The sequence below is a fragment of the Phodopus roborovskii genome, unplaced genomic scaffold, assembly GCF_943737965.1.
Source record: "Phodopus roborovskii unplaced genomic scaffold, PHOROB, whole genome shotgun sequence".
NCBI classification, from domain to species: domain Eukaryota; kingdom Metazoa; phylum Chordata; class Mammalia; order Rodentia; family Cricetidae; genus Phodopus; species Phodopus roborovskii.
In genome coordinates this window covers 3,815,111-3,841,140 of record NW_026125506.1, presented here as the reverse complement: position 1 = coordinate 3,841,140, position 26,030 = coordinate 3,815,111, and the positions used below count along the sequence as shown (strand labels likewise).

Genomic DNA, 26,030 nt, shown 5'->3' with positions numbered 1-26,030 from the left:
AGCTGGGAGCCAGAGCGCAGGGGAAGTGGAGATGTTGGGTAAACAGCTGGGGGGGGGGGTGTCTGAGCTTTGCGAAACAGTGGTCAGCTCGCTCAGAACACAGCTGCCTGTGGGGCATGGCTCTGGCAGAGTGTGGTAAGGTGAGCTTGGCCCATGCCAGGCCCCGGTGTGAGCCACAGCTCTGGAAGCTAAGAGCAGTAAATGCAGATAATGAGTGCATGTCTCCTATCCAGAGCCCCATACACACGTTCCAAGTGTACAACACACGTGCTGGCTAGTTCTGTGTCACCTTGACACAAGCTAGAGTCATCTGGGAGGAGGGTATCAGCTAACATCTTAGCTAACGTCAGCAAACTGGCGCCCGCTGCCTGGTGCCGGGGTTGTCTTCCCTGAGGAAGTCCGATGAGAGCGCTCCATCCAAGCCACCGGGCTGGAGCAGTGGGAGTGGAGGAGACTGAGCCCCTGCCCTTGTCTCACAGAGGGTTAGGAGCCTGTGTGTCCCCTCACAGCGCAAAGGAATAACTGAGGACATGCTGGACTGAGCAGCTCCTCTGCAGCTGATTGGCTAACGCCCCTCCCCGCTCCCTCCGCGCTCGAGGCCTCCCTGAGTCTTCACCCCACAGGCTCAGGACAGTCTGAAGCGTAGCTGTCCACCAGATCCACCCGGCACAGCACTGTTGTCTGTGAGTGGCCACTCACCTCCAGCATCCGGGACCTTCGGACAGTGATGTGAGTGACGTGAGGGGAGGCAGAGCTGGTCTCCACAAGCCCCAGCTTCTCTTTCTCCTTGGTAACCATATTCCGGAACAGGAGGACTCTCTGAAATGAGCAAAGGTGAGACCAGAAACAGGCTCAGCCACTAATACCAGAAAAAAGACAACCGGAACCCACCGTGCGGAACAGCCGAGATGGATGAGAGCAGGATGTGCTGTGTGCTGCGGTTCAGAGGTGTCCCCCGGGAACAGGGAGCACCCCCCAAAGAACCTCATGGAATTAGGAATACAGCGAAACTTGCACCAAGGCAGGAGTGTTTGAGAGATGCCTGGCTACTGCTGGGGCCCAGCTAGGACCAGTCAATACCGGTCTCAGAAGCCCAGGGGCACAGCCACCAACACAGGCTGGTTTTGACAGATGTGCCTACTCTAAAGGAAATCAATATCATGAACTTCAGGCACAAAAACCATTAGAAGACGATTTTTCCCATTGTCAGGTATGACAAATGAGCCTTTCTGTCTGCCTCCTGGGTCCTCAGACCTGCCACAGTAGGTTTTCAGTCACCTCTCGGCACCCTGCCCCCTCAGCCTCAGGGCTCTGACAAACATGTGACTCAGGCTGGCCTCAAGCCATCTTCTTGGCTTCTCAGCAGCAGCGGGGGACACAAGCATGAGGCACTCACTGAGCACTCACAGAGAGTGCTGAGCACACAGCCCAGGTGCAGGGACCTCAGCGCCCCATGAGGTCAGCTGCCTGAGCACGCATACCAGCCACAGCAGTTCTTTCAAAAGCAGAGCTGGGAGCGGGGATGGCGCAGCTCTTAAGAACACAGTTGCTCTCACAGAGCTGGTTCTCAGCACCCACCGGCAGCTCACAATCATCTCTAATAAGTTACAGAGTAGTAGGATGCCCTCTTCTGCCCTCTGCAGGCAGCAGGCGAGCATGCAATGCTGCACAGAAACATGCGGACAAAGTTTCCACATACAAAGTAAGTCTTAAAAAGCAAAGCAAAAAGCCATGAATACCCACCTCTGCCTTGGTACCCTGCCACCAGGCAGAATCTGTTACCCGAGGGGACCTATGGCCACTACCTCCTGATGAATAAACAATATGAGGCTAGTCCTAAAAACCAGGAGCTTCGTTAAGTACAGATGAGAGCAGCAGAACCAAGTTGGGCACAGCACCACATGCCCACAATCCTGCGGTACAGGGGAGGCCAGTGGCTTCCAAGGCAACATAGGAACTCAGTGGAAGGCCTGTCTCTCCATAAGGTACCAGAATTAAGAAAAAGGACCATGCTCCACATCCATCACAAGTTCTGAGGGTCCCAAGATCATGGGGGGGGGCAGAAGGAGTACCAGTGGCTCCCGCTCTCCCTCGCTCAGCAGCTTGGAAACAGTATTTACGTCACTCGGCACTATGACTCCAACTCTATCGGGGTCACCTGTGACATGTGGATAACAACATCCCCAGACATGGAGCTGGGAACGCAGGGGTTTATGGGAGCATTACGGGCCTCTGGGCTCTAGATTATTCCATGGGGCATTGCAGGGGAGGGGGTCAAGGCAAACTTATCCAACATTGAAGAGGCTGGGAGCTCTCAGTGACCCCAGCAGACGCCTGAGTGAGGACCACTCTCTCCAGGACGGTGGGACCAAGTTCAAGCCAGAGCTCACACCCAGGTTACCTCCTCACCCTACCCTACCTCACACCCCTGCCCGGCAGAAAATGGAAGATTCAGATTCACAAGGAGGATGGCAGCCACGGCAAATCTTAGAAGATTCAACCTCAGATTAGACACTCTGACTTTTCGGGCTGTTCAAGGACAGAGGGCGGACATTACCAAGCAGTAGGCACTTAAAGGTGAGGAGGAGCACACTGTCCTTCATAGACACAGCACAGGACAGCTGGCTTCCCCAAGCTGTGGAATTTCTAGCAGAGGTGTGTGTGTGTGTGTGTGTGTGTGTGTGTGCGTGCGTGTGTGTGTGGTCTCTCAGGGAGGGCTCATTGACTGAGTAAGTCCAGGTGTGTGTGTGTGCGTGCGTGCGTGCGTGCGTGCGTGTGCGTGTGTGTGTGTGTGGTCTCTCAGGGAGGGCTCATTGACTGAGTAAGTCCAGGCAGTTCCCTCATTCCTAAGGACCTGTCAGTGGGGCGGGAGTTTAAGAAGCCGCATGGCTGGCACACCACTGCTCAGGCAGGAGTCAGCAGTGACGACGTGGTGTCTCTGGAGTAAGAATCACAGCGTTTCACTTTAGCTCTTTTCTAAATATGTATCGGGGGGGGGGCAAGAGAGGGCCTTTTCTGAGGGGGCACGGTACTGTCCCTGTGCCCAGCACATCCCAGATGCTCCTACCCTACTGCCCGACCCTTCCCAAGGCCTCAGTGTGCCCCAGGGACAGACAGCACATCCCCTGGCTCCCTACTGTCTTCGTATTCTCCGATGGAGCCCCAGCCTCTCCCCTCAGCTGGCCATGGTACCCTACCAGGAAGATCCCTGTTGCCCAGGGAGCTGCAGCAGCCTCCTGCTGTGGCTTGCAGACTTGCTTTGCCTATCTCCCTAAGGTGGGGTGGCTCTCCCAGGCCCTTCCTGCTGGACTGCAGTCTCTCATCCCAGGCCGTGAAGCTGTCCCTCCCCCTCACTTCCCTCTGAGTTGAATATACAATTTTTAATGTTTCTGAGTTACAGCATAGTGAATATCCCACTTTCCATGATCTAGAAAATTCTTACTGATAGATGTAGATGAAATCTAAGTTTAAAAGTTACTTTAAATCTCACACAGTAGCTCTAGGACTTCATCTAATGCAAAATCGAAACTGAAATCCAAGTTATGGGAAAGCAAATCAATGGGAGATTACTGACAATTATTTTCTAATTAAAATTATTTTTCACTTACATCAGCTGATTGCTTTGTGTGTACACGTGCTTGTGCAGGTGTGGAGGTCAGAGGGTAACCTGCTGGGTTAGGATTTCCCTCCATCACATGGAGCCCTCCCTTGACCCTGCTTCCTCTCAGAGGGATCCATGAGGTCGTGTGCTGGGACTAACACAGCACACGCCCCACGTCCCGACTCCACCGCCTCCCGGGTGTGCCCCAGTACTTAGTACAAGCTGCCCGAGTAGGACAGACCACCATTGTGTGTGTGGGATTTGTAATGCCCCACAGACACGTGCGGATGCACGGGGCCCCACAGACACATGCGGATGCACGGGGCCCCACTGACACATGCGGGGTTCATGACGCCCTACAGTCACGTGTGCATGCGTGACGCCCCGCAGACACGTGTGCATGCGTGACGCCCCGCAGACATTTCCAAACATAATGGAGAGCAGACAGAGGTCAACTCACATTCTTGTGAGGAACAACATGGGGGATGTGTTGCAGGATCAGCTGAGCCCTCTTGCGGTCCCTGTCAAGTTCCTGGAAGAGCACGCCGGGCTTGAGATCCCTTCAGGAGAGACACAGGCATCACCAAACAGAAAAGCCTTCTCTAGTGTAGGACTTGTGGCTGAGTGCGGTGCTGCCCTCTTTTGGCCGTCCTACGGGATACAGCCTCAGCTGCTTATTCCTGTGTGCTGGTCTGGGGCTGTCTCCACAGCCCCACAGCCCAGGGAGTAGGGCAGAGGCTGTCTGGCCCACACAGCCCTTCATGGCAGCGTTTGTAAGGCCCTGCTCTACCTAGAGTCACAACTGCAACCACTCCCTGAGATCTGACTCGTCACGGACAGAAATGCTCCTTCAGCGGCTGTCACGGGGCTCCCGGCACACTTCCCCAAATCTGGAAGCAATTTTCACTTCGGTAATTCTGCCCAGAGACCCTCTCTTCCCAGCCTAGATGAGACAGCCGCCGAGTGGCCTCGCCGTCACGGGACTGGAGTGGCACGGGAGGACAGAAGCCACTGCTATGTGACACACCCAGGCAGGTGCTTTAGAAACAGCAGCTCCTTCCTTACAGACAAACGGACAGGGCCCATGCAAGAGAAGAGAAGGCTCATCGCCTGCCCTGAGTGCAAATGCCAAGCAGCCGGCACCCGTACTGTGGGCATGGGGGGGGTCGGGGTTCGCCCGCCTGCCCCACCCGGCTCACTTTCGAAGCCAGTGGTCCTCAGGAGCAAAGCGCCGCCGGCAGTCGCGCTCATACAGCACCATCAGCCACCCGTGGACGGACTGGAACAGCTCCAAGGTCTCTCCCTTGGCGTTCTCTGTGCAGTAAAGAAGGGGTCAGAGATGGAGGACGGCGCTCAGCATGTTGGGCCTGAGCTCTGGAACCACACACAGGCTCTCTGGGAGTGTTCCAAATGTCCCTAGGGCTTGTGCATCTTTCAGGGGAATATTTCCTCTAAGGAGCTTAAGACTGGACTAACAGAGACATGTCAGAAAGCAGACTTGCCCACAGCAGGAACTGGCACAGGCCCTATCCCCATGGAAACCGAGTGTCCATGTAAAGGCCCTTTCAGGGCAGAGCTCGTCACTAGTAACAACCCCACATGCACAGCCCGAAGGAGCTGGCAGAGAGACCTCTGCAGCCACACCCCTGTCTCATGAGCCACCACGCCATGTGAGAAGACAAGCATTCTCCACCACCTTCAATAAGCAACGAAGCTGAGGGCACAGAGTGGCCTCCTGGGATAGCACCAAAGAAGAGCGCGGCCACCTTCGCCTTACCTACGATCCCGTCCCAGATCATCTTAAACACGAAGGAATTGAGGAAACAGGAGATGGTGACTAGTTCTTCCAGCTTGAATGAGATTTGCTCTTCATACACTTCAATGTCATCGAGGATGCTACACGGGGCAGAAAACTGTTCAGAATTTTCCATTGAGAAAAGGAAACACATGAGACCTCACTGTCTTCTAGACAAAACAAACAAGGTGAAAAAAGCCGCACTGGCTTTTCTAGATACATCTTGCACATATTTGCAGACAAACGGCGTGATGGCTAAGACCTGCCTCAGAGAGGGCAACAGGGAGGGAGCTGCTGAGTGTTAGATGAGGCAGGCAAGTCGGCCATGAGCTGCAGATGGCTCCTGAGGGCTCGCTAATTTTTCTGCCTTCTGTTTACTTGACATCGTTCAGAGTAGGAAGACACACAGAACAATTAGGAAAAATAGTTAAGTTCTACTCAGGGCTTTCCCAGTGGGCTGGCTGCCCGTGGCACATTCTCCATCACGCCTCATCCGTGTCCGAGTATAAAGGAGTCTCGAATCAGCTGGTGCTGACTGAGGAACCCTGTGAAACCAGATCCCACTTCTAAGAGCGAGGCCATGGCCCTCGGTGCTTGTGAGTGAATGAATGTTTGAAAGAACGTATAAATGAATGAACTGATGAATGCATGTCATGGCTCAACAGGAAATTTCCAGAAACCTCTCCACATGCTTTAGGACACAGCTCAGCCTTGCCTCAGCCATTAGGGGGTTAACCCTGTTCACTAGAGCCCTTCTTCTAGAGCACCAGTCAGTCAGCTACATGTCCCTGTACCCTCTCGATACAAGATCTTCCCGTCTGAACGCCGCTGCCTGAGGTCCATTCTACAACTTTCCAGGGGCCTGAAGAGGACAGGAGGGTTCCAGCCAGTGTCCCAGGATCGGCCTAACCACGCTCTAAATGGTTTCTCTTATGGTAGGTGACAGGGTAGGTGAAGGGGAGACCGAGGCTCAGCAAGCCCAACCCAGCTGTTCAGAGTTGGCTTGACAACTGGGCTGTAAGCACCGGGCACTGACCCAGAGGTGGGAGCGGGCGCTACTTCATTCACAGACGAGGAAACTGGTGTCGCGGTGAACAACTGGCCTGGGTTTTACACCCTGCTGTCTGAGTCCGGAGTTTCCCTGTAGTCTACTTGTCAGAGTAAGTGGCTGAGGTGTGGTTTGAACACCTCTCCAGAGACCTGCCAGGGCCGCAGCTGCACACCTGGCACGTGCCACCTGCTTTGTGAATGTTGCCTTGTGTGTGTGTGTGTGTGAGGTGCACGGGATTATGGGTTCTTGCTGTGCTGACCAGGCTGGGCTGCTGTGCTTCAGCCTCCTGAGCAGCTGCGATGACAGCGTGCACCACCACGCCCACCTCTTGGCTGCACGGGTGCAGTTGCTTCCCCACACTGCTGACCCCCTGCTGAGTCCTAGCGGGGCGTTCAGCCCACATCAACCTACGTGATGAGGTGCCGGGAACAATCACAGAACAGCATCAGCATGGCCAGGAGCTGCTTGGACTCTCCGGTGTCATTGTTCAAGCATTCCAAGAAGAGCTTTAACCCTCCGTGAGGCCCCAGCTCACAGATAAATGCCCACAGCTTGGGCAGCAAGTCATCGAGGTATGTAAGCCCTGGAAAAGGAGGAAAACCCAGGCTTCAGGCGGGGACCCCAGCGGCTCTGACATTTCTTCCTTCCCACTGAAGCCAGCATGCGAGAGAAGGACGAGCAGCAAGAGCTTTTCCACACTGAGTCACAACTGCAGGGGCAGCCGCCGCTGCTGGATGCTCACAAGCCCAGACCACTGTGCAAGGCTCCTGAGCAGCCCCACCCACAAAGCCTGCCTTATAAGGGGCCTGAAGCACAGTGAGACTCAGTGACTGTCCCTGTCCCATGGCTGGAGTCAGGGCCAGAGAGAACCTGGGTCTACCTGATGCAGCAGCCACATTTTAATCCACACACACAGTGGTCTACAACCTTTTTCTGAAGCAGGAAAGGACACCTATGCTCAGATCAGTTCATACCATGACACCTGGGCTGCACCTGAATGGACAGCCCCAGGTCTGTCCTTACAGAGGAGACTTCCTTGCTCAGTTAAAAGAAAACGTGGGGCATACCCATGCAATGAGTATCACGCAACCAATAAAACTGAGGTGTCTGGAGAACTGGCATGACACTTGGTTCCGAGTGATGGGCAGAAAAGGGTAAGATGAGATGTGTGTGTCTGCGTGCATCCACACTGTGTGTGAGCACACTGGGCACCCGTGACCACTGCTGGGGCGTAACGGGGCAAGTGCTTTGATTTTCTTCTTCCTGCCCCTCATCTTCGTGTTCTACATAAAAGGGAACTTTAAGAAAGCTGCACTTTGTAATTAAAGGGCTAGCAAGGGGAACAAGACGCCAGGGCTATGACCAGGCTGCTTTGAGCTATCACCAGTCTCTAAGAACAGCTCAAAATGCTCACCTACAAAGTCTATTTTCGGAGTCAAGGAAGCCAGGAAGGAAAGGTTAGCTTTTTCTAGGACAAACTGGGTACCAACTTTGGAAGTGGGGGCAACGGGCTGGGGCTGTGTGACCTGTGAGGATCTGCAGGCGGATCTGGGTGAGAGTCGTCAGTGAGGTCTGGTAGAGGACACAGATGCTGCAGACCTTCTGCACCTCAGCGGAGTCTACACGCCGGCCCCCGACAGGCCTGAGGATGTTCCGAACTGAGGCCGACTTCTGAAATGCTCGTTTGAGGAGACCTGGTACGGAGGGAAAAAGATGCACAGCACAAACTCAGCTGCCAGCTCCTACCTGTGGAGGAAGAGCGCGGCGAGAACCCCAGTCACGGGTGGGGGTGGGTGAGGGGGTGGAGGGGCGGCAGCTGCTGCACGGGCTCAACGCCTTCCTTTGGGATAACCCGTGGGAAAAAGCTAACACGGGTTTTCGGTGCAGCCCAGAGGCCTGTCCTGATCACCTTACACCTGTCAGCGTAAGGCAGGCGTGTCCCTCTGCCATGCACTCTCTTACGGTATCACCAAATCCCATGAAGACAGAGGGGACATGTTGAGGGCTGCATCGGAGGAGGGAGGGAGGCAGGGGCTGGGCCCAGGCACGGTGTCTGTGTTTTGGAGGGAGTGCCCCGGACACCCTGAGGCCCTGAGGCCTGGCTGACTGGCATTCCACTTCCGCCTTTGGCTTTTCTGTTCTTAGGCAGAGGAAGCCATGCGTGGGTGGAGCCCACACTCACCACCACCCACCAGCGGCAGAACCATCCCCATCCCGGCTCAGCAGTGTCTGCTGGTGACATTTCCTTAACTGTGAGCACAGCTGTGACCACAGCAGAATGAGAACCCTCCCTTTCTTCGGTGCCCACTTCTACCTCGGGTGCTGCTGAGGTGCCAGCCTGGCCTGTGCCTCAGTGGCTCCTTGGAGGAGTCCTATGTGCGAGATTTACAACTAAACTAAAAAAAGCTTAAAGTCCCTTACAGAAAGGACTTTCTGCTCCTCTCCTCCCCGGTAATAAGAAAGAAAGTGCCCACAAAACTCTTTTCTCTTTGGCTGTCAGGAAGTTCGCAGGCCAGCTGAAGCTCAGAGACAGGGGAGCGAACCCCGAACGTGCTGATTGCGGCGTTCTAGCTCACTGGCTCTCATTTCTATGCCCGACTGAACGTGGACCCACGCAGCCTGCAGATGGCAGTGTCCCACAGGCAGCGAGGCCCAGGAGCTGCCCTTCGGCTGGGTGTGGCCACTCACTCTTCACTGGGAGCACGTTCTGTGGGGAGGACGGCTGCGCAGGGGCGGGTTCAGGGTGCTCCAGCAGCTTCTTGCTGAGGATGTCACAGAAGAAAATGCGGATGAAGGGCACCCCCCACAGGAACTGCAGCTGTTTGGTGATCAGGTACATGGACTCGTTGAGGCTAGGACAGAGCAGGAGACAGGTGTTGTCAGTGCTACCCACTGTCCCCTGGGGAGAGCATGCTCTCCTCAAGGGTGGCCTTCATACAGGGGACACAGTAAAAGGGCAGAGCTGTGCAACTGTGTCAGAAGCCCTGCAATCCCAGCACTCGGGAGGCTGGAGGGTTGCCAATTAGAGGCATAATTAGCTTTGCCTAAGAAGTAACAAGACAAAGAAAAAAGGAATTTCTTGTCAAAGAAACAGAATAAAGAAACCGCCACCATTGGGTCTGCAAAGGCATCCAGTCTGTATCTGCCTGTCACTCCAGCGGTGGTGGCACACGCCTTTAATCCCAGCACTCGGGAGGCAGAGGCAGGTGGATCTCTGTGAGTTCGAGACCAGCCTGGTCTACAGAGCAAGTTCCAGGACAGCCTCCAAAGCCACAGAGAAACCCTGTCTTGAGAAACCAAAAACCAACCGAACAACAAAACAAAACAAAAACTATCAATAAAGGACAAGGATGGCAGGGCCAATCACTCAGGCCGTTTGCATATGAGGGTCCCAGGGTGTTTAATGTTCTCTTGGCTTGAGCTGGACCCAAGGCCTGGCACCTGCTGGGCAAGCCCTCCACCAGCGAGCCAATCCCCAGGCCGTATCTATGTTATACAATAAATATGAATTATTTCTATAGGAAAAACCAAACCATGAAAGCTGGAAAGAGAACGGGAGGGAGGGAGGGAGGACTGGCGGGAGGGAGAAGGGGGTGGGGAGGAGGGAGGGAGGGAGGACCGGTGGGCGGAAAGCTCTCTCGCGCATACCCGTAGTCCACAGACTGGGAAAACCAGCCGAGCACAGGGTGCCAGTGGGTGAGGTTGGACTTCTTCTGGGACACGTACTTCTGGCAGTAGCACAGCATCTGCGTGAGCAAGCTGACAAACCCGTCTGTTTCTTCCTCTAACACCTTGGGGTTGAGGGAGCCCAAGTGGAGGATGTTACCTAGGGAGAGAGACGGCTGCACGTGGGGACAGACAGTGGCACTGTGGGCTCTCCCAGCTCTGCTCCGTCTGCAGCTCAGGCAGCTGTGTCTTAGCAGGGAGGAGAGTCTATTCCAGGGATTTCAGTCAGGGCCAGGGCTGCAAGAACCAGGCTGACCTGACTTTAAATCCCAGCATGGCCACAGATGAGCACACAGCTCTCAACCCAGCCTGAAGCGCAGCCTCGGCTACAAGGCAGGAGTGACTGCTTGTGCCCACCCTTCCTCCTATGGCTACTATAGGGAGAGACTGGACTGCCAGGCTTACAGAGGCACACGATACTGAGTATCACATTTAATACGACAGTAAAACCTAGAAGTCAGGAGGAACACAAGATGTGGCATTAGCAAGATGTCCTGGGAGATGGCTGAATTCAGTGTTTACCAAAGCACTCTCCCCTTGGGGTCCAGCCCAAGACACAGGGGCTGTAACTAGGGCTAGCTTCACTGGCCCAGGGCACCAATCCCTAGGCAGCTCTATCAGAGAATTAGGTTTCTGCTGTGTTCAAACGCATCCACCTGCAAAACCCCCTACCACAGATGCTGTGACACAGTGACAGCGCTCTGAGCCCACCCAAGAGCTCCCTCCCCTTCGGGAGGAACTCTGCAGCCAACCCACCACACAGGGTCTACTCAGTACATTGAGTTGATTCTACCTGCTCATCATCTATCTGCGCTAATGCCCTTAACAAAACACGTAGGCCATAAGCAAGCCAAACCCAGCCGCCTGGACTCACCCATGAGACACAGCGTATGGCAGCCTTCTAAACTTTCACAAGCATCGAGGCATCGGTCTCTGTCTCTTAGAAAGACGATGAATTTGCGAAGCATGTCATGGGATTCTAAAACACTGAGACGCTGAAAGCAATGGTAGGCAGTTAGCGTGGGGCTGGGCGGGCTTTCCCGAGAGCCAGGGACCTCACAGCGCTCAGTGCCCCACCGAGGCAGAGCACTGCTCTCAAGCATCGGGGAGAAGGAAGACGACAACAGGAGCCGATGTTTTTGGCTGCTAACAGGAACGTGTCTACACCAGCTACCGGGGAAACCGAGGGAAGGAGTGGGAACCAGCAGGGGACCTGTTTTGCTTTTGGAGTCTACAAACAAACCAGAGACATCTTTGGCACACTCACCTCAGGGGCCACCGTGCTGAGATGAGTCACCAGAGCAGGTACCGACATGATGTGGATGACAAACGGTCGCATCAGATTGTCTGAGAACTGTGCAGCAACTACAGGGCTAGAAAGAGGGAAGATTGTTGACACGGGGTGGGGGTGGGGGTGGGGGTGGGGGTGGGGGTGGGGGGGCGGGAGGCAGGGTGCACAGCTGGGAAAGGTCAGTCCTGAAGTAACTGATGTGAGAGAAGAATACTATAAGATATTCGGGGAAAGGCAAGATAAACACTCCATGGGCAGGAGGAGCTTCTGACTACGAGGACGGAGAAAGCCTCCAATACAGCCCACTCCCCAGTGTGTCCCCGGACTTGCCATTACCTCACAATAAGCATGCATTATTTCCGTAAGAAGATAAATAAATACTGGAGTGAGATAAAAGCCCAGGCTAGGCATGGCTGTGAACACAAGTAACCCAGCACACAGAGGCTCAAGGCCAGCCAGGGCTATAGAGCACTCGTCTAGCATACCAAGACCCAAGCACAGAAAACAAAACCACCAAAAAGATAGAGACCCCTATATCTCACACCATATACAAAAACTAACTCAAAATAATTTCATAACTAAAATCATCAAATTTGTAGGAAACCCCCAGACACCTTTGAATTCTGGAGTTCCACCATTGCTTAGATATGACACTAAGTGTAAGTACAAAGGAACAGTACATAACTGCACAACCTCAAAGCCAGAATGGTGTGTGAACACACAGCACCCAGAAGGCAGAAAGGGGAGCGCAGAGTGGGACTGCCTGCCGACCACGCCATTTGCCAGCAGACTATCTGCAACACAGAGAACTCACTAACTAGTAGTAAACAACCCAACTTGAAGATGGAGATGGCCAAACAAGCTACAGGTAGGGCATGCCTGTGGTCCCACTGAGGAAAGGAGGGGCAGGGAAAGGAGGGGCAAGGGTTTGAGGCCAGCCTTGGCTACATAGTTTAACACTATGTTCAAACCGCAGAACAAAACCAGGGCAGGGAGATGACCCACAAATGACTAGTAAACACTCAGGAACACGGCTGCCAGCAGCTGTCAGGACTGCTGAAGACAATGGCATGGAGACAGCACTTCATCCTCACTGACTCGGCCGTTGAGGAGGCTGGGAAGACACTGGAGCCTCCGCTCCCACCAACGGCTAGTGGGAACGGCTGGAAAACAGTACGACAGCTCTTCCCCAATGCAAGTATCCACGACCACGCTATCTCACGCCGAGAAACATCCCACACACACATGCACACACAAGTGACCGCAGTGGCAAAAAATGGCACAACATCCGATGCAGTTTGTTCACACAGCGGTACTTGGCCATAAACAGGAGGGGGTGCTGGACCACTGAGCAGATGGAGACAAGAGACTGTGTGGGGAATCCACTGGTGGGTTGGTCATTTCCAGCTGTGTGTCCTCGAGGACTTAGTGGTGACATCTTCTCAATTATAATTACTATACACACACACACACACACACACACAGTTGCGCCAGCTGAGGGCTGGGGTCAGAGGACAATTATGTGGTGTCCCCATCGGCCTTTATGTGAATTATTAGGCCCACCCATGTGAGTGGCTTTCCCTTGGAGCCATCTCGCTGACCCTGAATCTCATTTAAGTTCCTGGTCCTGCTCGTTTATCTGCAAAGACTCAGAGGGAGAAAGATGCTCTGCTCCATAGAGAGAAGGCTCTGGAGCAACCCGGCCCTAAGGAACGGTCAGTGGAATGCTTACAGAGAAATTAAGGAACCATCTAACATTTCGTTTTTGTGCTGTTTTCTGAGGCGGGGCTAATGTACCCCAGGCTGGCCCCCGTCTCACTGTGCAGCCACGGGTGACTTTGCACTTCTGATGCTTTGCCCCTACCTCCTTATAGTTGAGCAGTATCTGTGGTCCTGAAGATCAAAACCAGGGGCTTCCAGCCCAGCCAACTGTTGATTACATGTGGCCATGATGGTGAGGGAAAACCCTGGAGCCTGGACTAGTTGCTGTCTTCACTGCACCTGCCCCTCCCACTGCAGTCACAAGAGGTGTGACAGAGGCCCAGTGGTCCATGGGGCTGGGCTGCTTACTTTCCAGCCCTTACCGAAGATCACCAGCACGAGCTTGGCAGTGTCACCACACTAGGGCTCCACAGGACACAATACCGGGAAAGGAATAGGCATGCCCAGCATGCAAACAAAGGCAGGGGGCTCCATGCTCAGACATCTGGCCTCAGAACGCTCAGCACCGGGCTGTGCCTGCATCTATCTGCTGGTGGAGGCAGGGAAGGCCACACACACATCCTGAGCTGGCTCAACCAGGGTGAGCTTTTCTCCATGACCAGTTACCGCCCTCTCCATGTAGGGGGCCTCTCGACACATTACCACACTCTTGAGCACTTAGGAATGCAGCTTTTCCTGCTTTGCAGTTCCCAGAACTGCAGGTCTAATTTCTCCAAGGACGCCCTTCCTGTCTACACATTTACACGCTCTCAACCAATGTGGCCAACTCGGCCACCTCACACTCTGTGCTGCTGCAATGTCAGCATCTCCTGCCGGTGTCCCCAGCCCTGTCCTCTCAGGACCTTCCCCCTGCCCTGGGCTGGTCCTCTTCCTTTCACTCTTAGGAACTAAACAGGAAAAGTAACTCCATACAGCCACTGGCAGAACAAACCTAATTCACTGCAAATCGCTGCTCTCAGCTCACAGCAAACACTCGATGTTGAAGGCTGAGGGGAAGCGCCAATTGTCACAGAAATGTCACTTTCACTATGGTGACACTTCTTACACACTCTGACAAGGTGGGTGGAAAGATGACAAAGAGGGGAAAGGATCCTGGGGACCCATCCTTGCCGCTGGCGTCTTACCGCAAGGCCAGAGAGAAGGCCGCCGTTAGCGTGCCTGGGGACAGACAGGGCCGGGATCTGGCCAGGCCTCGGGTCAGCAGTACCTGAAAAGAACATTCAAGCTATCAGCCTGAGCATCGAGTCTCCACAGCCTGAGCATCGAGTCTCCACAGCCACTCATCCATTTCAAAGAGGGGCTGGGCCATGTTGGCGAATGCTTTAATCCCAGCACTCAGAGGCACAAGGATCTCTGAGTTTGAGGTCAGCCTGGTCTACAGAGCAGGTTCCAGGTCAGCTTGGTTACAAAGCAAACCCCATCTCAAACAAAAGAAAAGGGAAGCTCCCACAGACACTGCTGGCTGTGGAGGTTCCTTCTGCATTTTCATAACAAACAGCTAAGGAGACAAGCATCTGCGAACTGGGTGCACTGCCCTGTAGTCCTGGCTTCCCAGGAGGCTGAGGCACTCAAGCCTGGGGGGTTGAGGTTGGCTCGGGCAGCGCAGCAATCTCAAACACAGTGAGTTTTAAAAATCCATGTGAAATGTGACTTAAGCCACTGTTCATTGTTCCAGCCAAAGACCCTTTCTGCCGACGCAGCCCACTGTGCTGTGAGAAGCGATGTGAGCCAGGAGCTGGCCCATCCCAGCATCGGGCAGAAGGAAGAGTCGCATGAGTGCTCTTCCTAACGCCTGGGAAGTCCAGAGCAGCTCCAGAGTAACCCGCTCTGCCCACTCTCCGGCCTGAGAGCTAGCACTATGTACTGAGTGGACAGAGGGCCATCTGAGGACATGGAGTTAGAAACGCACTGTCCCCCTCCACCAGGGAGCCTGGACAGTCAGTCAGGACTCTGGATTGCCCTTGACTCCTTTAGCTACAACATCCTAGGGACTAAGTGGCGCCATACTCCCTACGCAAACCGCAGTGACTTGAAGTGAGGGGACAAGAGGACAGTGCGTACTCAACTCTCCCTGCAAGGGGGACACAAGGCACCAGGGAACCCACTTGAGAACCCAGTTCAGGTGCCACAGGGGCACGTTAGGATGGGGCCACAGACCTGTAACACAGAGTAAAATCCACGCTGGTTGAGATGGCCCATTATATTTGCACAAATGTGGTTCAGGGCTGGCCGAAGGCTCTCACCTAAACAAATAAAACAGTTTGAGAAGACAATCTCTTGCCACAACGTGAGCAATTTAAGCAGGGCAGGGGACAAGAAAGACAGAGGTTTGAATTCAAAGTCCCCAGTGATTAGACAACTGTCCCCAGCAGGTGGTGCTGCCTGGGACGGTGTGGAACCTAACCTTAGGGACCCTTAAACCTACAAGAAACACAGCTTTGCTAGAAGAGCGTCACAGCCTATGTGTGTTGGGGTTAGGCTTTGAGATTGTGGTCTCGGCCCCTCCTGCTTCCTGTGTACAACTGGGATGTGCCCACTCTGGCTCCCAGCCGCCAGGTCAGTCCCTAGCTCCTGTGGCCAACCTTTCCCTGCCCGGTGGGCTGCCCCCAAGTCCCCGTGGTCAGTCAAAGGGACCCTCTTCCACGGTGGGCTGCCCCCAAGTCCCCGTGGTCAGTCAAAGGGACCCTCTTCCACGGTGGGCTGCCCCCAAGTCCCCGTGGTCAAAGGGACCTTTCTCCAGGTGCTTCTCCAGGGTTCTAGCACAGCTATAGACAAGCACCGGACACGAGGCCTCAAGGCCACAACCCCAGGGGACGGGACATTCTGCTTGTGTTCCTAGTGCCTTAGGCAAAGCAGAGCCCTGGGAGGCCCTGTCCACTCGAGTCACAGGATCTGCACAGAGCAGACATCTTCCCATAGCTTTGGTCACCGGTTGGTAATTTACAGCACCTGGTATAAGAAGCACTATGGCGATGGCTGCCGCGGCTCACTGAGAACTAGCAGGGAGAAGAGCCGGGCTGTTTCCTACAGGTGCAATTCTTTTTTTCACGAATTCCCTGTCTGCAGCTGGTCGACTCTGTGGCTGTGGAGCCTGCTTCTGCTTGGTGGTCATCTCTCACCACCGCATCTCCAGTGTCTTACTAACACAGTGCCTGGCATGTACAAGGCCGTTTGCTGAGGGGATGGGCCCAGTGCTGTGGACAATTTCTAAGGGAGGAGGTGACTCTGCGGTAAAATCTTATAGGCAAAATCGTATTATTGAAAACATGTAGATTTATTGTGTGTGAATGCTCTGCCTGCGTGCGTGCATGCGTGCGTGCGTGTGAGAGTCACCATGTGACACAGAGAATCCAATTGGGAAGCCTCTGGAAGGGCAGTTGCTGCTGCTCCTAACTACTGAGCCAGCTCTCCAGCCCCTTACTGTTCTTTTTCTTTAATTTTTTTTTTTTTTTTTTAAACAACTAACACCAGAAGGCTTTAATGAAGTCCAACATTCAGAGGCAGGGGTGCGGGGGAGTTAGAAAGGAGAGCAGAGAACAAGGCCTTTATACAGAGAAATTCAAAGGCAGGATGGGCTGCACACATGCTAACTAACACTGGATACTCTGAAACAGCCCAGAGGGACGTGCCGAGCGCAGGGGCTCCGCTCCGAGCCCCCCTGAGCTTGTGTGCCCAAAGTGCTGCTCCCCCTGAGCTTGTGTGCCCAGAGTGCTGCTCCCCCTGAGCTTGTGTGCCCAGAGTGCTGCTCCCCCTGAGCTTGTGTGCCCAGAGTGCTGCTCCCCCTGAGCTTGTGTGCCCAGAGTGCTGCTCCCCCTGAGCTTGTGTGCCCAGAGTGCTGCTCTTGGGCTGGAGCTGTGCCCCCTGTAGAAATGCTGCTGGGGGAGATTTCTGAAGTGGATCCACACACCTTTTCCCCGGAGAATCTTCCACGTTGAAGTGTCTGTGAAGGTGACAAGCATGGTGAGGTGTAGTGTGATGAGCCTGGAGTCTTGTAAGATTTCCGGCTGCAAATGATGGCGTAATGGAGTGAGATTAACACTCTAGCCCGCGACCCCACTCCACGGCCCACGCGCTTCCTGCACACCGCATATCTTAGACTTTTAGTGCTTCAGCACAGGGTCAGACGCTGCCAGGAGTGGAGAGCTGAGCATGCCCGGGAGACAGGGTCCCAGGCACCTCTCTCTGGGCTGACAGCTGACTGTTTGCTGGGATGGGGCAGTAACGGAGACAGCTCAACACAGACACACAGGGACTGCGGCCTCGCTGTTTACTGCCTGTATGGTCTTAGAGACGTTCCTTAACCCTCTGTGACTGTTTACTGCCTGTATGGTCTTAGAGACGTTCCTTAACCCTCTGTGACTGTTTACTGCCTGTATGGTCTTAGAGAAGTTCCTTAACCCTCTGTGACTGTTTACTGCCTGTATGGTCTTAGAGAAGTTCCTTAACCCTCTGTGCTGTGGTTTCCTTAGCTGTTGACCAGGGACAGCAGCCATGCATTCTTCACAGGGCTTTGTGAGGAATGACGGCTTCCTGCACACAGAGAACCAAGAATAGTGGTCTGGGTGTAGGGTTTGGTTTACCTTGAGCTGTTCAAGAAGCTCGCAGCAGTACCACAGGATGCTTTTGATCTGCTTGATCCATAGCAGAGTGAGGTCCTTGGAAAGAGCCAGGGACACGTACCATACCTACAGGCAGCGAGAAGAGCGGGAGTGTGGGCAGTTACGGGGCCACGTCCCAGGGCCACGTCTATCAAGGCAGTAAGACTGAATGCCTGAGTAAGGGGAGAGCAGTATGCACTTCAGCAGGAACCCCAGAGGTCAGGGCCCAGCAGTGTGCACTTCAACATCAGCCCTAGAGATCAGAGCCTAGAAAAGGCAGTAACTATCTTAAATAAGAGGCAGGATCAAGGCATCGTCCGTCCACCCAACACCCAAGTGCATATCTGTGTGAGCCACTGAGCAGGACCATTCCGACCTCGTAAGCAAGCCCACCAGGACTTGTAGGAGACTCTCCAGCTCCGACCCACTCACCTTTGGCTCATTCTCTGCATCCATGCTGCTCAGGATGCTACGGCACAACTTCTCCAGTCTCTGCAGGGGCAGAAAAACAAGTTGTAAGTCTCCAAACTAATCAGAACATGAGCAGGAGGAGGGAGTGTATGTTTGGTGGGCATCTGAAGCATGCAGACAACATGTCATAAGGTTCATACATGCACATTCATATTCAATTCCTTCTCAGAGACATTGACACTGGACACAAGGCTACAGGCGGGGTTCAAACTGGTGGCCTACAGAACTTGCCCTAGAGATGTGATTTTATTTCTTGGTTCTTCAAGGCAGGGTTTCTCTGTGTAGCCCTGGCTGTCCTGGAACTCACAGAGATCTGCCTGCCTCTGCCTCCTGAGGGCTGGGATAAAAGCTGTGTGCCACCAGGGCCTAGGAGTGTGTTTTAAATTGGTGCATTTCACATGAGGACCCAGAGCGGGCCTCTTTTGGTCTCTGCGGCTTGGGCTGGCCTCCGACTCACGGCAATCTTCCTGCCTTGGCCTCCCGCCCATGGCCACCATTCCTAGGCACTGAGCTTGTATTCTGGCAGCCTAACAGCCATCTTCCTAACCTGTGCCCCACACTTTGCACCCCTGGGAACACTAGCACTGACCTCTGCCTCACAGCCATCAGCCAAAAGCTCTTCAGCCATCGCCCTTACCCTAATATGCAAATCAAGAGGAAGCAGAAACTGGAAAAACTGCTTACACTCGGCCTGTTCTCTTCCCCCATCTGCACCTGTAATGGGGTCACCTCCCTGAGCCTGAATGTCCTCATCTCTGTGACCATTGCTCTTCTTCTCGCTCCAGAAGGGAGCCTGCCTGTCTGCTTTCCCTTGGGGACTCCCCAGCAGTGCCCCGAGCGTGACCACGGGCACCCATTCCTTCCCTCAGCTGTCTTCCAGGCCAGTCGTACTAACAAGCGCCACGCCAGCAAGGTGGTTAAGTTTTGTGATGTAAATCATGATAAATAAGATACCAGCATTTAATCTCAATCAGGGTATCCAGCATAACTCAAGCGTCTAGCACCTCCTGGGAAGCCCGGAGCCCCTGGCCCCTCCAGTGGGGGCACAGAGCAGACCCTGCTGACCTCTCAGGCCTCACCACTCGCTGACTGCTAATGCCTGTTTCCTACTGTGCTCTGCCCCTAGCCTCTTCCTTCACCCGCGTCCCTCTGCTGCCTGATTCTTATGCACACTTGAGGGCAGTGCCTGTGTTTAGTTAATGTGCAGAGGCCTCTGGAAGCATGAAAGCACAGCTGAATCTCTCTGTGGGCAGTCGTGACCTGTGCCTCACACAGGCGCCTAAGGACAAGGAGGTCCATGCTACCAAACACCAGGTCCTGGAGCAAGCAGACAATCGTGTATGTGACTGCCAGGTGTGCTAGTCTGACAGTAGCCAGCCCCAATCTCACAGGGTGTGACACTATTAAGGAGGTGTGGCCTTGTTGGAGGAAGTGTGTCACTGTGGGGCAGGCTTTGAGGTCCCTTTTGCTCAAGCTTCCCTCAGTGACAGTCAGGTGACTTCCTACTGCCTTCTGGTCAAGATGTAGTCAGTATCATGTCTGCCGGCAGGCCACCATGCTCCCCATCAAGATGATAACGGACTGAACCTCTGAAACTGTAAGCCACCCCAGTGAAATGTTTCCTTTGTAAGAGGTGCTGTGGTCATGGTGTCTCTTCACAGCAACAGAACCCTAAGACAGTGGGCTTACCTCATGGTCCTCTTTAGTTTTGCATATGAACAGCAGCTTCCTGGCAATCTTAAAAATACATAGTGCACTTCTTTTACTGGAGCCAGAGTCATCCGTGCTGAAAAACTCATCAATCTCTCTCCTAGGTAGGGAAGAGCCAAAGTAAAACAGACACCCGTAACTCGCTTGCTCAGGGGGAAGGCCTCTGGAGCGCCATGCGGGAGAGGTCACTCACTTGCTGCTCATGGGCAGCCCTGCGGACTGCTGCTGCCTCTCACCTGATGCCCCTGTGCAGTCGCCTCCGGCAGAGGAAGCTGCGGACAAGAGCCTGAATGATCACAGCGGAGCGCTCCCGCCCCTTCTGCCCCAGCCTTTCTTCCCGTGCCTGCCGAGCTCTGTCAATGAACCATGCTCTGGAGGTCTGAGATACGGTGAACATGTCTGCAAACCGGCACGAACCCTGTGGAGGACAGAGGAGCTGATGGAGGTCACCGTGGACACACGGGTAGGGGCTCGGGTGCACAGGGCAGATGACGCCCGGGAAGCAGCAGGGACCCCGTCTGCCCACCCACCCACCCCTAGAGTTCATGGCTCTCCTGACCCAAGTCTCAACTTCCTACCACCCTGTCACACCACCCACAGAGACGGCAGAATCTCCGGCTGTGCTAAGTGATCACATTTGCTCAGGGGAAAGCGCAGGCAGGGCAGGGGTAGAGCAGGGGTCGGCTCCCAGCACGGTGAAAGTGCACAAGCATGAGTCATCCCCACCCAGAAAGTGCCAGTCAACTCTAGCATGCGCCAGCGGCCCTGCGCGCCTGCCCTCTCTGCTCCGCTCCCCACACTTAGAAGGCAGTACAACAGTCACCTCCCATCTGGGCAGGTGATGCCGTGGAGGATCTTAATTATGTTGTCACTTTAGACACCCATTCATGCAAGAGATGTTTACTGGTGCCTCTGCTATGCCCAGCAACACGTGGAAAAAAAAAGGCTATTGTTTTAAAATGTCTGGTTACATTTTATCTGAACAAGAATGCACGAGCAGGTGTGTATGTGCACGCCCCTCAGGCCATGTGAACATCAGAGGACAAGGTATAGGATTCGACTCTCATTCCACCCGTGAACCCTGCAGATGGGACTCAGACTGACAGGCTACGAGGGCCTGCTGTGCCAACCTGCTTTCAGTTTCTAAAAGTTACCATTGTATATGTGGGTGTGCGCTGTGTTTGTGTGGGCAAGTGTGACACTGTGCACATGTAGAGATCAAAAACAATATGAGGAGTCAATTTTCTTTACAAGGGCTTTGGAGTTTGAAGTCAGGCCGTCAGATGTGTAAGGCAAGCATCTCTACCCCAGAGCCGCCTGCACCTGTATCCCTATCCATTTGCCCCTGTACCCAAGCCACCTCAGCAAACCGAGGTCTTTCTTTAAAAATTACATTATTGAGGCACAAAAGATGTCTCATGGGTTAAGAGCACTTGCTACACTTGCAGAAGACCCAGGGACATTTTTCAGCAGCCACATGGTAGCTCACAACCACCTGTAGCTCTAGTTACAGACATCTGATGCCTTCTTCTAGCCGTGCAGGTACTGCACACTCATGACACACGCACACACACGCATTCAAGCAAAGCACTCAGATATCTAAAATGATAAATCTTAAAAAAAAGTTTAAACATTACATTTATTTTTAGTGTGTGTGTGTGTGTGTGTGTGAGAGCACAACATGCAGGAGTCAGCAATCTCCTTCCACCATGTACATGGCAGGGATCAAACTCAAATGCCAGGCTGATCAACAGGCACCTCTGCACCCACTGAGCCATCTTGCCAGCCCCCAAGGTCCTCCTTCTGTTTTTGTTTTTCGCTTGTGTGTGTTGTGTGTTCCGTGTGAGTGGACATACATGTGTGAAGTTGATGTCGTGCCTTCCATTGTTCTCCATTCTATCTATGAAAGGAGGCTCCTCACCTGAAGGCACTGCCCCACTCAGCCAGACTACCTACTCTGAAGTGGCCTCAGGGCTCCCATGTCTGCCTCTGAAGTACTGAGATTACAGTCAGGGTCCACACCGGCCCAGCATAGCTGGATTCTGGGACCTGAACTCCGGACCTCATGTGTGCATGGCAAGGGCTTTTTCCACCGAGCATGTTTCCAGCAGCCTCCATGACAGCACATTTAATCTGGACAGGGGTCTTTACACATCACCCACCCTGCGGCCAGGCCACACGGGAACTGCTCCCCTTCACTGGCAGGTGCTCTGCAGGGCGGAGGGGAACAGTGGGCAGGACAGAATCACCAGTAATTGTTTTTTTTTTTGCCCCAAGCGGGTGGGTGGCTTTGGCTGACAGCCAAACATATGCAGCACTGACCCACTGAGCCTCCTAACAGGATTTCTTTAGCTACCCCAAAACACAGCATCATAAGCCCAGCTGATCAAACATTGAATAAATCATGCAGGAATGCAAGGTTCTGGAAAAGCATCTTTCACCAGCTAGAGTCACTCAAAGCAGTAGCCACTTTGAAACACATCTAGATTCCTGTCACATGAACATATCCAGGACCCTTCCCCACCTGACCCACACCTGTCAAATGACACCGGGATCTGCCAACATTCTAGGCTTCCATCAGCAATACTCAAGGAAACACCTTTGTGTACATGCTAGTCAGACACATTACCATGACGTTCCACTACCGGCCAGTATCATCAGCAACTCCTGAAACAGACCAGCATAGTCTGCTAACCTCAGGGAGAGGCGGCCATGCTTCTAACTGTCCCTCTTCTGCCAGGTCTGGAGAGCTCACCTGAGGACCTGCCTTACAGCGAAGACGCTAGGTGACCATCAGTGACCTTGCACAGCTCTGGCTTCAGAGGAGTTGGTTTTCTGGCAAAAGAAAAATTCAGAATTAGTACTGTTTTGTGGGTGTGGCATCCCAATTATACTGAGTGTAAGTAATACACTGTCGTTGATGCTAAAAACTGTCTAGGGGCTGGAGATATGGCTCATCAGTTAAGAACACTGGCTGTTCTTCAAGAGGACCGGGGTTCAATTCCCAACACCCACATGGCAGCTCACAGCTTCTGTTACTCCAGTTCCAGAGGAGCCAACAACACCCTCATACAGACATACATGCAGGCAAAAATCCAATACACATAAAACTAAATCATTAAAACCCTGGAAATCCTCTTTGGTTAGAGTGTCCTCTCAATGTGACCCTACTTCAAAAGTAACTCCAAGAGGTCATACAATGTTAAATTAGACAATTGCCCCTCACATTTTTTTCAATACTCTGGAAAAGGGTTTATGACTTAGAAGTGAAAAAATGGCAGCCTGTGAGATAACAGGAACCCAGTTCTCAGTGAAAGGCAAAGAGGCAAAGGGAATGTGCACACACGGAGACCACACCGCGGTCAATCAGGGTTGATCGAAGTTCTACAGAGACCACACCGCAGTCAATCAGGGTTGATCGCAGATCTACAGAGACCACACCGCTGTCTATCAGGGTTGAAACCTCAGATCTGTTCTCCAGCATGTTAAAAGTGAAGGGCCAAAAACAAATCAAAGTGGCCGTTCTGAGTAATGGGACTATGAGGAGCCCTCCTCCTCACAGGGAGGAGCACGTGGTCCTGAGTCACCCAGAGCTGGCACCAACACTCCCCACACACACACCCCGCTCTGTCAACTCTGCTCACAGAGTCTCAGAATCTTCTGCCTTTGATAGTCAGCTTTGATGCCTGTCATGAGAACAGACACATGTATATCATGGTTCTACTGAGCTGCCAACAGGGCAGTTACAAAGCCTAGGGGGTGTGTTTCCTTTGCGGATACAAAATGTTTTTCTCTTTCTGACATTCTTTTTAATTGTGTCTCTTTCTGTCTGTGAGGATATGAGGGCAGTGCCCAGAAGATCCCCTGGAGCCGGAGGTCCAGTAGCTGTGAGCCATGAGATGTGGGGATAGAACTTGAGTCCTCTGCAAGAGTAGCAAGTGCTCTTAACCACTGATTTCTCCACAGCCCATTTATTATTATTATCATCATCATTACTATTTTAATCTTTCCGTCTGCACCATTCCATTAAGCTGTTTCTCTATCCTCAAGTGAACTAAGGTTCGTCAGGCCCAGCACATGGGTCCATGAACGCCTGGGTCTATTGTTTAAACTGAACAGTCACGCTCCTGAGAGGTGCAAGCCGTCTCAAGGCACGACTACAACACCAAGTCCTCTAGTCCTCTCCTTAAAATGACACTACCAACCAGGCAGTGGTGGCGCACACCTTTAATTTCAGCACTGGGGAGGCAGAGGCAGTTGGATCTCTGTAGTTCGAGGCCAGCATGGCCTAGAGTTCTAGCACAGGTTCCAAAGCTACAGAGAAACCCTGTCTCAAGAAACAAAAAGAGGGGGGAAAAGAAAGAAAGGAAGGAAGGAAGGAAGGAAGGAAGGAAGGAAGGAAGGAAGGGCAGAAGAAAAGATGGCAGTACTATCAGCTTCAGAGACACTCAGTGGCTACGAGCACTGGCTCTTCTTGCAGAGAACCAGGTCAGTTTCTAGCACCCACAGTTCTAGAAGCTCCAATGCCCTCTTTTGGCCACGGGCATGCACATACATACATGCAAGCAAAACACTCAAACACCTAAAAACAAACAAAAATCTTTTTAAAAAATAATAATAAAGAGACCCCAAGTAGTGGGCAGGACAGGAGAGCAGGAGCCGCCTCCCAGCTATAAAGTAAATGACTGCCCAGCATCTGTGATCCATTCTTGTGCGCACCCCGCCCCTGCTCAGTCTGGGCTATACCATTAGTAAGCTCCAGAGCCAAGCAAGATTCAGACAAGATTTGGACTCTGCGTTACCTCTATATTCCCTGGCAAACCTGCTTGAAACCCTTCTACGCTGGATGAGACTAAGTCCAAGGTGAGCAACAGGACCAGCACAAGAATCCAGATGGAAGCAAAATACACATTGCCAATTGTCCTTTACGGTGGAAAAAGCTAGGTTGCCAGGCATAATGGCCACCACTATAAAGGCAGGTCACAGACACTATACAGATACTTAACTGGTCCTTCCTTTACATCGGCTCTATCCTATTAGGCTACAATACCCCAGTTTTAAATGCTCAAGAATAGACAATAGGTCTTAAGTAACCCAAGGTATGGCTCACAGAAACCTACAGCAAAATGCAGAGAGGGCATGTAACTTGCCGGTGTCCTCCGGGTTCCTGACTTTGAACCCCAAAGGAATTACTCACTTCCAAGTCAGACAGACCAGACTCGGGGTTCCTCCACCCCCAGAACGGCACATCAAAGAGAAGTTGGGAATGCCGGGCTCCCTTGTGGATAGGCTGAAGTCAAAGCACGGAGAAGTTTTTCTGTATTAGGAGCTGTCAGGAACCACACTAAAACGTATTGTAAAATAACCCCTGTGAAACGATCTAAGTGCTCCGTTTACAACCGAGGGTTCAGAGATGTGACTGGATTCACCCAAGGTCACGCAGCGAGCGCACAGAACTCGAATTCCATCCACTTCGGGTGGCGCCTCCGGCCCAACGCCTTTCATTTGGCAGCAACATCAACAACGACAATAACAAGTCGGTGTCGCCCTGAGTTAGTTGTCTTTTAAGGCCAGCTGCCTCACACAGGAAAGCCGGCGGAAAGGGGCCACGGAGAGATCCCGGGAGCCAGAGCCTCCCGGCCCGCCCTCTCTAAGCCAAGGCTCGGCCCGCAGCCCTAGGTCCCCCCACCCGGAGGACCGGCCGCCCTGTTCCCGCTCGCTACCCGCTGGCCGGAGGTCTTTATCCGTTCGAGGCCCCGACGCTCGGGGTCCGGGCCGCAGCAGCCGCCGCCTCAGCCCGCTTTCCCCGAGTTCAGCCGAACCCGGGGCAGCGGCCGAAGCCCGGCCGCCATCATGCCCCGGGTGTTATGCTCCGGACTCCGCCTAGGAGCGATTATCCAGTTCCGGGAAACAACAGTTCCGCACAGCTTCTTTGCCCGGGAAGGAAAACGTCTCCTCATCCTCCTCTCTCCTTTGGCAGCCGGAGAGAAGAAAATTCCAGAGGTGGGATAAATGCCCCACACAGCCACGGGGGCGGTGGAACCCGCCCGAGAGGGAGTGGCTGA

At 53.4% G+C, this 26,030-nt stretch overlaps 1 protein-coding gene across 4 annotated transcripts in view; it reads right to left on the bottom strand.

The window, feature by feature from the left end:
* The window catches only part of Ube3b (ubiquitin protein ligase E3B), a 184,489-nt gene that overhangs the window by 12,034 nt on the left and 146,425 nt on the right, over positions 1 to 26,030 (bottom strand). The window contains exons 1-19 of one of the 4 annotated variants that reach the window (XM_051176460.1): positions 25,689 to 25,876; positions 22,721 to 22,800; positions 20,202 to 20,383; positions 19,945 to 20,065; positions 18,217 to 18,276; positions 17,767 to 17,871; positions 17,094 to 17,190; positions 15,344 to 15,429; positions 14,311 to 14,393; positions 11,441 to 11,546; positions 11,048 to 11,168; positions 10,096 to 10,273; positions 9,136 to 9,299; positions 7,974 to 8,141; positions 6,859 to 7,030; positions 5,379 to 5,497; positions 4,801 to 4,915; positions 4,062 to 4,161; positions 700 to 819 (exon numbers count right to left, since the gene is read on the bottom strand). In XM_051176460.1, the coding sequence (XP_051032417.1) occupies positions 700 to 819; positions 4,062 to 4,161; positions 4,801 to 4,915; positions 5,379 to 5,497; positions 6,859 to 7,030; positions 7,974 to 8,141; positions 9,136 to 9,299; positions 10,096 to 10,273; positions 11,048 to 11,168; positions 11,441 to 11,546; positions 14,311 to 14,393; positions 15,344 to 15,429; positions 17,094 to 17,190; positions 17,767 to 17,871; positions 18,217 to 18,276; positions 19,945 to 20,065; positions 20,202 to 20,362 (2,076 nt within the window). In that variant the 5' untranslated portion in view covers positions 20,363 to 20,383; positions 22,721 to 22,800; positions 25,689 to 25,876. Of the gene's footprint in view, positions 1 to 699; positions 820 to 4,061; positions 4,162 to 4,800; positions 4,916 to 5,378; positions 5,498 to 6,858; positions 7,031 to 7,973; positions 8,142 to 9,135; positions 9,300 to 10,095; positions 10,274 to 11,047; positions 11,169 to 11,440; positions 11,547 to 14,310; positions 14,394 to 15,343; positions 15,432 to 17,093; positions 17,191 to 17,766; positions 17,872 to 18,216; positions 18,277 to 19,944; positions 20,066 to 20,201; positions 20,384 to 22,720; positions 22,801 to 25,688; positions 25,877 to 26,030 lie in introns of those variants that run through there. The other 3 variants (XM_051176456.1, XM_051176457.1, XM_051176459.1) reach the window with 3 other exon arrangements.